Source organism: Triticum dicoccoides, chromosome 4A, assembly GCF_002162155.2.
Source record: "Triticum dicoccoides isolate Atlit2015 ecotype Zavitan chromosome 4A, WEW_v2.0, whole genome shotgun sequence".
NCBI classification, from domain to species: Eukaryota; Viridiplantae; Streptophyta; class Magnoliopsida; order Poales; family Poaceae; genus Triticum; species Triticum dicoccoides.
In genome coordinates, this window is record NC_041386.1 from 701,894,232 (window position 1) to 701,905,438 (window position 11,207).

Sequence of the window (11,207 nt, forward strand, 5' to 3'; positions counted from 1 at the left end):
TCAGGAACACACTGGCATCATTATATTGCACTGACAGTATACATATGGTATGTATTTACAGCTATATATACTCTCTTAGTACATGGTATATCAGTATATGTATATGTATATGTATATATGCTACTGCTATACTAACTCTACAGTAATACACCCTCAGTCCCAAAATAAGTGACTCAACTTTGCACTAACTTTGGTAGCCTCCAATTTCAGGTTCTGCGGCATCTTGTAGCCGTTCGGCGACCAAAACTAATTTTTCCGGTGCTCGGATCCCTAGCTAGGCGATGGCCATGCCGCGGTCGGCGTTGGAGCTCTGGACCTGGAACCTGAAGCTCGTGACGGGAAGAGCGCTCTCCTCCTTGACCTTCTCGGCGGTGATGGCCTCGGAGAAGCTCCACAGCCTGGCGGCCTCCCCGGCGCTGCACGCCAGCCTCGACGGCGCCGCCTCGTTGCAGTCGGCGAAGTACCTCCCCGACACCCCCGCCACCGCCGGGTGCACCGCCGCGTAGCACGTCGTCGCCGCCGCCTGGACATGCACCCACCCAAGGGTCAGGATTCCGGCGTGGAAACCGTTGATCGGCCGAGGTGAATGAAGCGAGAGTGACTGACCTGGGGCACCGTCTTGAGGAGCTTGGACGCCAGGAAGAACACCGTGTCTGCAGCGGGCAAGTCGTTGCAGGGTACAATAAGATCACCATTCGCCACGTTTATTTGTTGACTCCTCGAGTCGGAAAACTCCGTCATCGGTGCGGTGTGAGGCCGACACGTGGCGCCTGGCCCACGTGCCGGCCTCACATCGACACGCGACGGTGTTTTCCAACCTAGGCTTATTTTCGTGAAACAAGAGGGGAGGAGGACCATGACGACTAGGACGACTTACTGGTGACGAGGCCGGCGCGGTCGCGGATGAGGCGGGTGCGGACGATGCCGGGGTGGACGCAGTTGGCGGTCACGTCGGCGCCCATCTCCCTGAGCCGGCCGGCGAGGGCCGTGGTGTGGAGCACGTTGGCGAGCTTGGACAGCGCGTAGGCCCGCGTCGGATCGTACGGCCTGCAGAGGGCCATCAAGTTTCCAGCAGGGTGCTCACGTGAATCTCGAAGCACCATGGATACATACATAGTACGGTGGTGATTAATACGACGGTAAATGACGTACGTGGCCTTGCGGGTGACGCGGCTGAGGTAGGCGAGGGGCCCGTCGTCGCCGGCGTCGGCGGCGAACCAGGCGTGCACGGTGGAGGAGACGTTCACGACGCGGCCCTGCACGCCGCTGGCCCTGGCCGTGTCCGCCATGGTCGGCAGAAGCAGCTCCGTGAGCAGGAAGTGGCCCAGGTAGTTGGTGGCGAAGGTCATCTCCACGCCGTCCTCCGACACCGCGAACCGCTCCGCGTACTGCCCCGCGTTGTTTCTGCACGACATGCGTAGAGCCGATCAGTTAAGCTAATCATCACGGCGATCGCCGGCGACGGAGACGGAGACGAAAGGAGGAACGTGGTGGATCAAGCAGGTGATTACATGAGGAGGTTGAGCGGGAGGCGGAGGGCGACGAAGCGGGCGACGAAGCGGCGGACGGAGCCGAGGGAGGAGAGGTCGAGCGGGAGCACCACGACGCGGTGGCCGCCGGGGCCGAGGTCGGCGAGGATGCGGGCGCGGGTCTCCTCGGCGGCCTTGAGGTTGCGCGCCGGGAGCACGAGCCTGGCGCCGCGCCGGGCCAGCACGCGGGCCGTCTCGGCGCCGATGCCCGAGGTCGCGCCGGTGACGATGGCGGTGATGTGGCCGAGATCGCCGGCGGGGAGGGTGGCCTCCTCGGCGGTGGTGCGCGAGCCGTAGCCGCTCGGGCCCGCCGAGCCGGCCAGGTACCTCAGCGAGCTCAGCATGGCGCTCATGGAGGGAGGAGGCAGAGAGGGGGGAGAGAGATGGGTGGAGAGTGGTGTGGTGGGAGAGGAGGACCGGGGGTATAAATAGCCGGCCGGAGAGACGATGAAGATGACTCCTCCGTCCGTCGAGTGCACACGCGTTGAGTTGCACTAGGAGGTGCTCTGGAAAGCGACATGCACTGCAGACTGCCGATCCATTTCTCCGTTGCTCATTAATTTCGTAGACTACAGATGGGGATCGCCTTCGAAAATAAATTGACCCTCAAATTGTACTGGTCAGGCGAACCAACCTGTGGTTGTTGGAAGGTTAGGTGGACAGTGGTATTCGCTGTCCATCAGAATTCAATTCCCAGATTTGACATCGGTGCTCGTATTTTTCTGAATTTATTCTAGACCTTTCAGTGATGTGCGTTTACTGGGAGGAGACGTTTCTGTTGATTATGAGGATGTCTGTGGCGACTTTACCAATCTCAAAATGATGTGCCGGCTCAGTCTCTCGGAGGTGCTCATAGAGATAGGATGTACGTGTGTGCGTTCATAGGGATGAGTTTATGCTTGTGTATGTGAGCAACTTTGATTGTACCGTGTTAAGAAAAACTGGACTCATTCGACCGAGACATAACCAAGTCTTAGTCGACTGAGAGATTTAATAAAACTGTTTAAAGAGATCGTTTGGTTGCAGCCGTCTTAATTCAGACTAGTTCTGCCGGTCAGCCAACATTATTTACAAGGTTCGTCAATGTTGTGGTTGTACCATCGGCCCACCAAGGATCAAACATTTACGCCTTTGTAGCGATTGACACGCCAATGATACAAGATTTTAATCGACTTTGAATCAGTAAAATTTATGTATAAAGAAGATATTTTTCATGAGGGTTTTAGAATGTTGGATACCGGGTTCATATCGATTTGGTTTTGTCATATCGGACACTGGAGTACATCTATAGTTAGACCGGGGTGGTTTGCTTCCCACTCTCCCGTGACTTAGCGGCAGGAGCGGAGGCCGGGGTACTACCTGCCTCTGCGGCGAGACCGCGGTCCCCCTCCCCCTCTATCTACCCCTCCGGCGATGGGAGGGGCGGGGACCCTAGGGCGGTGGCGAGATCGATGATGCGTGGAATAAGGTCTTCCGGTCTCGCCCTCGTTTCGGTGGTGCTCCTTTGTGCTGCCCGAAGTCGTGTGGCAGATGATGTGTCTTTAGATCAGTCTTAGTCTTCCTTCTGCATGTTTGTCTTGGTGACACTGTCCCGTACGTGGAGCAGATAACAACCGACGGAGCGTCGAGGCAGCCATGTGAGGTTTGTGTTCCCCGACTCCATTTGCTCAGACTTGAGGCATTCTACACGCCCACAAGCGGCATCGAGCTTTTCTCTATGAACAGGAATGAAGAGAGGGGAGAGGTGGCGGAGAGCGAGTCGGGAGCCTGTCAGCAAGTGGGTGAGTGGGCTAGCTGCGTAGCATGTATATGTACGTACGTGCGCGTGGGTCAAACGATATCTCATCTTCTATTCTGCGTACGTGCTCCGGCTAGATAGACATAGCTTGTTCGCTAGCGCCTAGCGCTGTGGACGATGGAGCACGTGTGCGGCGTATTTGAGGTCCACCGATAGTAATCGATCTTGAGACTGTGTTGGGAGATGGACGTACGGCGATCGTCTTAATTGGCCAGCAGTTTTCTCCCGCCCCTCCTTTCTCCATCAAATCAAATAAGACGCATGCCTACCCTACCCCAGTGTAGGGGAAGACCCTCGGCCTCTTATTGGAAACGCCAAAAATACCGGTGTCTATAAAGGAAAAAAGAAAAAGAAAAAACTTAAGGCAATCTATATAGGACATGACTCGCGGCGGCATCCTCGAATCGTATTAACACTTGGGGTGCAACCCTTCAAGGGTGTCGAACACACTCACGCGTTCAATGTTGGCTGCTGCCAGACCAAGGGTGGCTATGAAATCCGAAGCGGGTCTTCGAACCAACACTTTCAACAAGGCAATGATGTGCCGCCCGATCCACTAATAAGGCAAGATCCTGAGTTTTTACCCGTAGGTAGATATACGATGCATTCATCCCGGTGTCTGTCGTCATAGTCGTCGCCCTCCATTCTAGCTACCAGATCGCTCACACGAAATGAAATCACATGCATATGTATGTAGCCACAAGGAAGGAAGGAGACCGAGGATGGAGAAAGTAAAGACGCGCAACAATCTCACTAAACTCGTGCCACTCACACCGACGGTGGTTGAAAGCGAGCGTGCAGCTAGGCTAGCCCTAACGAAAATGTTGGCTACTAGCTACGTTGCTGCTTCCACTTTCCCCCGTGCGTGGCTTAGCTATTTCGTGCACGAACCAACACTTCATCCATCCATGTAATCAATTCAATGGCTCAAGGGAGTGTGACCAATAACCTGCCACTTCTACTCCTTTGTCTTTTTTTTTTTTAGAAATTCACCTTCCTCCTAGACTCAAGCAACTATTTACCGGTTTGCTCACGGCATCCGAGGATGCTCCGCCAGATACGGTTTCCTCAGGGAACTTGCGAGGTTTGTGTCCTCCTCTGTCCGGCCGGAATTGGGATTATCTTATGGCCCTCCTCGGTGACGGCTTCTCCAGGCCGGCGATCTATCCAACTCGCGATCGTTGGCGTCTTTTGGTCACCACCCATGACTTACTGGCCGGTGCTTCTACAAGCTCGTGGGTTTTGGTTGTCCGTGACTTCGTCAGGTTGCGGCGGCAATAGTGATAAGGTTGCCTAATTTTTCTTCCCCTCGCTCGTGGTGGCTTTCTGGCGGGAGGATATGGGCTAGGCTACTCTGTTTGTGCTCATATGAGGTCTTCATATCAAGCCGGACAAGTTAGAATTTGGTTGTTCATTAGGTGTTTGGCAATGTTGAAAGATGGTGCCGCCGTGGGGTGAAGCATGAGCAAATCTTCCTTCAAGTGAAGTCTCTGCCCCGCTCCTCAGAGTGGTGTGTATTGCATTCTTCAAAATCCTTTTCTGCGCCTCCACCATCAGGAACGGTGCCAAGACGCCTTTTTCGGATGCACCTTGGGTCACCGGTTGGAAGCCTAAAGAAATTGCCCCTCCTACTCGGGGCTTGTAGCTCGCACCCTATTCTCCTCTTAATTAATACATGAAGCAAATCTTTTGCCTCGGTTTTTAAAAAAACCTAGGTGTGATTGGGGTTTGCCCTTTGGGTGTCCCTTCTCAAGATCCTTACCAACGCAAATATTTGTAAAAATGCAAAATGCATGCATGGTGGATTCAATGTATGAAACTATGGATACAGTATGGATAAAAACCTAGAAGTTGAAAGTACTCAAAAGAAGTTGTAGAAGGTGTTATTAGTCAGTAGTACTTAGTAGTGGGAGTTAGGTTTGATTTTTGCAAACTGAAATTAGAAGTTGTTGCTAGTCAGTAGTACTTGGTAGTGTTGTTAGTCAAACAGAAGCTCCAATAGGCCCATGGTGGTGGGTGGGGAGCGAGATAGATAGCTCCAAGGCTGGGTGCTAGCAAAGAGGAGCAGATCACATTTGCCAAAAAGCAAGCTGAACAAAATTAGAGGGATATTAGGAGGTGATGGAGACCGAAGCTTAATAATTATGGAACAGTAGTTGCAGTCGTGGTAATCCATATCTAAGCAGAGATTTTGTGGCCATTGTTTTAGTGTGTGTGTGTGCATGGCTGCATCACAAGTAACAAAAAGGGAGTGCAAGTGTGCACCACCACCATACAAATGGCCAAATTGGTTGAATAATGTACTCCCTCTGTCCCATAATATAAAAACGTTTTTGACACTACACTAGTGTCAAAAACATGTAGTGTCAAAAACGTTCTTATATTATGGGACGGTGGGAGTAGCTTTCTTTAATTTGTGTGCATGCATTTTCTTCCTCCTTCCTCTGGTCTTCTAGATGATGTTATTGCCTTCGGTGCCCAAAATAAATAAACAAATTGTATAAGAAAGTTGAAGGAAATTAAGGTGTGCTGATTGTTATATAAACACCCCCCCCCCCACCCCACCCCCACAAAAATAAATAAATAATAAAAGTACAACTTCAGAAAAGAATAGGCAGTTATCTGATCCCTTTTATAATTTATCATAGAGCTTCTATGAAATTATCATCTTTTAGTACTATATTTTTCTTCTCTTTTTATTTTGATCATTAAGTATGTGTAAGCATGCACAATCAGTCCAGTAGCTCTCACACAAGAAAGAAAGTAGCATTGTATACTAAATTAAGGACTTATAGGTCAGCAAACCAAATATATATATGGAATGCACTGCACAAGGAGATCCTCCATTTCCCTTTTTCCTGTGATCCCTATGCTTCTTTTCTGGAAGAAGGCCCCATGAGGATCCCCTTGACTCTAGAAAACACTAATTTGGAAGCACTTTATAAGCGATGCTTTCTATGACAGATCTCCCAATTGTTGCCATAGCAATATATTATAAGCTCTCTCTCCAATTTGGAGCCTATTTTTTGTGGGCTCCCCTGAAAACAAAACTGCACACAGCAGCAACTTTGCGAATAATTGGCTGAAAGTCGGAACGAAGCAACGGTATCAGTTCTTTCCAGGCAGGTATACCTGTCTGTCTTACTCTGATCAGTCAGATCTATGCAGAACTGTTCCTGCCCGGCTGTTTTCTTTTCCCCAGCAAGTAGTGACACAATTTATCAGGTCAGTAGCACACACACAAATTGCCTTCTTTTTCCCACCAGGGATGGGAGGTCTGGTAAGGTGTCACCTTGATGGATTCCCTCCCTGCAATAATCTGCTTGACCTCTGCTCTTCCTTTTGTTCTCATGCTGCAAGGTTAATGCCAGGAGAAAAGAAAAATATATAAGGTTTTGTCATGAGCCCAATGGGCGATAAAGAATTCGGCAAGGTGATAGGGCTGCATGACCTGTGAAGGTGATGCCCATTTTGGCTACAAATGGTTGTTGCAATCATTGCCAAGTCCTGGCCTCTTGTTTAGAGTTCAACCCCACTTTGCTCTTCATTGTTTATCCTAGAGACTAGAAAGTAGTCTGACTATCAGAGCACCTACTCTTAGCTTGATAGATAGAGAAACTTATTAGTAGGATGCAAGACTAACAAGATCATCCCAATTTTCGACAATTATTCTCACCTTTTCTTCTGTGTGCATATTTACAAGTGAATTAATACCGAAAACAGGTTATAATTCTTTTTTCTTCTTCCTGGGAAACCATGCATAATATTTTGCTCGCATGGAATCCTACAATGTAAACATGATTCAGAATAGTAAAACTATATGCAACAAGAGAAAACAAAGTGGGCGTCGATATCTAGGCGGAACACACGTCAGATAAATTGGTTCTGGTCAGGATCCTTCGGACGTGTTCCTAGAAAACAGGCATCTCCCCTTGGCTTCTCTCAGGACTGAATCTGATCTTATCAGCAAATCCCAATTAAGAAACACACTAATCACAACTGCTAGTGCATGAGTTTAGTAGTGGACAACAAGTGTACTTCCAAAGCCAAAATGTTATCCCCCAAGATGGGGGATTCCATTAGATTTCCTTTCCTGGTGTCACCTGCTCTTCCAACAAGCACACAAACCAATGGAAGCCGATCCGGGTGACGTTAAGTGTATCTTACTCCTGCCCCACACTCCACTACGAGCACCGATGAAGTTAGTTCCAAATACAAAGCAGCTTCGTTTCGCTCACAGAATAATAATATGCTCACCTCAATCTCCAAGATGCTTCCCTGATGCCGTGATGCGTGCAGGATTGGTCTTTTGGACCATTCTACCATGTACTCACTCCCAGGACACGCGCGCCATACTTGCTCCTTTCTTGGCACAGCAATACAATACTTGGACGCCTTTCTCTGGACTTTTCGGCTACACGATCAAGAGCATGGTGTAAGTGTAATGTAAAAGATAGTTTAGCGCGTGCACTGACCGAAAGCACATTCTTTGCCATACAAGAAGCAGGATCGTCTCAAATCTCCGGCGATTGCAATAGGATAAGTGGCAGAGTCAAACCCACTGAGTAACATACTAGCTCAACCTTCCAGTACCCTGCACTGCAAAGTCATAGATTAAGCCTCAATGATGAGTGACTATACAAAGTGGTGCTGAATTGTTTTTAAGTGGAAGACGCAAGGTGAAGTGGAGGCTATCTTAGGCTATCAGCAAACACTCACCACGCTACAGGTGGTGAAGGCATGATCAGTCTAACAAGTGTGAAAGAGACTGGAGATAGGTACATAGTACTATTTGTGCAGTGCAAGTTATCTCATCTCACTACTCTGCCATCACTAATAAAATGGCTTCTATTAATATATGTGTATCTAAATTTTTTCTCCAAAAGTCGATTATATAACAGGAGACACGGCAATATGATGCACATGTATTTTTAATTTATTTATTTATTAGAAAAACAACAATTTGGACGGCAGTGTAGTGATCCTAGCAAAGCAATGACCGATTGCTGAGGAAGTGAAGATGAAATCTCAACAAAAAAAACATGCGCGGAAATCACCCAGTGCAAACTTGTGAATTACTGAATAAAGATTTTTATTTTTCTCAACTGGCTTAATAGTGCACACTAAACTACAGGGAACTAGAAACAACTCAATAATGAGATGGAAAACCAAATTTTCTGTTCATTCAGAACAGAGTAGGCATCTATTGCTAAATCTAGATAGAAATATACTACCTCTGTAACTAAATATAAGACATTTTTGCAGTTCAATGAACTGCAAAAACGTCTTATATTTAGTAATGAACTGCAAAAACGTCTTATATTTAGTTATGGAGGTAGTACTTTCTATGGATCATACAGCGTGATGGTAAGCAAGCAGCTTCGTCACTGTAAATTATGTTAGCTGGTGAAAGCCACGATGAAGTAGTCAGTATCCAGTACAAATCAAAAGCTTACATTGGAAACTGAATTCTTACAGTTGTGGAACAGGAGTGTGAACAAGAGAACTGTGTCTGCACGGTAGATGTGTTAGCATGAGGAGAACTGCAGTCCAGACTACTTCCTAGTATAATCAGCACACTTCAAAGTCATAATTCAGACAGAACAACCACCGGTTACTTGGGAAGTTCAAGAAGCATTTTCAAATTTTCGAAATTTTAAGAACTGTTGCATATTTAGATTCACAAGCACAAAGAAAATCTGAGCTTTGTAGCTAAATCCACTTTCCTTATAATTCAACACAAATTCCGAGAGAAAGAATGGATGCAGGAGCCCATTGCTGTACATGTCGATGTATCTGGATAAGGTGGACCTTTCTAGAAACCGGTTCATGAATGCAGACTGAGGAGAATAAAGATCATTTTTTTCTCAAATGGCTTAATAGTGTACGCTAAACTACAGGACACAAGAAACAACTCAATGTTGAGATGGAAAACCCAATTTGATGTTCATTCAGGAAAGAATAAGCATCTATTGCTTAATCTGGACAGAAATACACTTGTTCTGCAGCTTGCTTGATCACTGCAAAATAGATTAGACGGTTAGAAAGTACAGAATGAAGTACTCAGCATTCAGGACAACTTGAAAGCTTAGATTGTGCAACTGGAGTGTGAACAAGAGAAATGTTTTTGTAGGGTAGATGTGTTAGCATCAGGAGAACTGCAGCCACCAATTAGTTCAAGAAGCGTGTTCAAATTTTCAAATTATCAGAACTGGTGCATATATTCACAATCGCAAACAAAATCTGAGCTTTGCAGCTCAATCCACTTTCCTTGTATGCCATGACTATTGCTACTTTCCCAGATATGCACTGAAAGAAGCTAAAATTGATACAATATTTGGAACAAGTAAACTGGAACAGACATATACACAGAAATGTAATCAGGTCAATAGGTTATGACCTACATAACCAAAAAAATAGATTTGACTGGTGATAAACTATCTTACTCTATAAGTATTTACATCTAGATGGCAATTCCAATCTTAATTTTCTCTAGGCTAAGCAGAGAAGAAAATAGTGTTTCGATGCTGGCATGCAGTCTGCCACTCAAATACAGGAGTAGTATGTTTCAAGAGCAACACATTTGAGACTAACACGGAAGAGCAATTTCTCTTCTTCAACGGGAAGCAGAAATTTACACACTGAACCACTTCCATTCAGATGATTTTGTATGATGATACAATTTACATGTTCACTCCAACTCCAACTGAGAAAAGAAATGATTCATTGGTATCTATGAAAGAGGATACAGTGAGAGTACAACAGGGTGACTGACCAGTCAGTTTCTGATTGTCAAATATCTCTGCCCAACAGTGTAAACAAAATAAACTGATCATACATTGCTTCTCCAGTAAAGAAGGGCCTCAACGAAATCAAAAGTTTCAATCCCAGATTGCTCCCACAACAAAGACCTGCGCCGTCGTCCTACCAAAACTCCGGCAATCCGGCGTGGAATCCGGCTCTATCAAATACAAGTCCATCTGGACCAATCACACAGCAAACGAACTAAGAGACATGATTAGTCACAAGACGAACAACCATCCACGCTTGTAGCCGACAAGCGTGCCCACAGTCACCGCCGACCACACCGCCACCACCCAACGGGCCGCAAGCAATGCCGCCTCCTTCATGGCGACGGACCACCCGACAAGCCAGTCGAGCCCCTGCACGCCCTCAAAGAAGTCCTTCCCTTGCACCCACCACAGTGCCAGCAGCGACAGCACGAGCAGCGGTGGCGCGACGAACTGCGTGGCCGCTGCGCAGAGGTGGTGGTTGTGCAGGAACACCTTGGCGCGGCCGTACTCAGTGTCCGGCGCGCGGTTGGCGTGCAGCCGCTGGTACCAGCAGAAGACGGCCTCGTTGAGGTACATCTGCACGGCGGCCCTGGATGCCAGCAGCTGCAGCCCCGCCGCGGCGGCCAGCAGCTTGGCCTCCAGCTCGGGGCCGTCCACGAAGCCGCAGCACTGCAGGATGGAGGCGGCGGAGGAGACGAGGACGGCGAGGTGGAGCAGGAGGCGCGCGGGGGCGGAGGATGCGAGGACGGCGAGCCCGGTGCGGGGCTGGTCGGTGCCGAGCCAGAATGCGCGCGCGAAGCGCCATGCCGGGAGCGCGGCGAGCGAGGCGACGGAGCCGGCGAAGGGGCTGGAGGAGAGCACGGTGGCGGCGAGCAGCGCGGCGAGGGAGGCGGCGAGGTGCGCCGGGCGCGGCGGCGAGGCGAGCGCGACCTGGCGGAGGAGCGCGACGAAGAGGAAGGCGAGCGGGAGGAGCGGCGCGAGCGGGGACGGCTGGGACGGCGGGAGGAGGAGCGCGGGCGGGAGGAGCGCGAGCGGGAGGAGCAGGGAGAGGTGGAAGCCGGCGAAGTGCGGGCGGGAGGCGAGCGT

The 11,207-nt window shown here is 48.9% G+C and overlaps 2 protein-coding genes across 2 annotated transcripts in view; both read right to left on the reverse strand.

The window, feature by feature from the left end:
* On the reverse strand, positions 1 to 1,918 carry LOC119288017 (short-chain dehydrogenase TIC 32 B, chloroplastic-like). The gene is made up of 5 exons (XM_037567634.1): positions 1,512 to 1,918; positions 1,153 to 1,404; positions 878 to 1,047; positions 607 to 653; positions 1 to 523 (listed from the first exon to the last, which is right to left on the reverse strand). Exons 1-5 carry the CDS (start codon positions 1,880 to 1,882, stop codon positions 275 to 277), a joined length of 1,089 nt encoding a protein of 362 aa, XP_037423531.1. The 5' UTR covers positions 1,883 to 1,918; the 3' UTR covers positions 1 to 274.
* An 8,042-nt stretch (positions 1,919 to 9,960) lies between these two features.
* The window catches only part of LOC119284147, a 1,866-nt gene continuing 619 nt past the window's right edge, over positions 9,961 to 11,207 (reverse strand). Inside the window, exon 2 of the mRNA XM_037563394.1 lies at positions 9,961 to 11,207. Coding sequence (XP_037419291.1) covers positions 10,350 to 11,207 — 858 coding nt within the window. The 3' untranslated portion in view covers positions 9,961 to 10,349.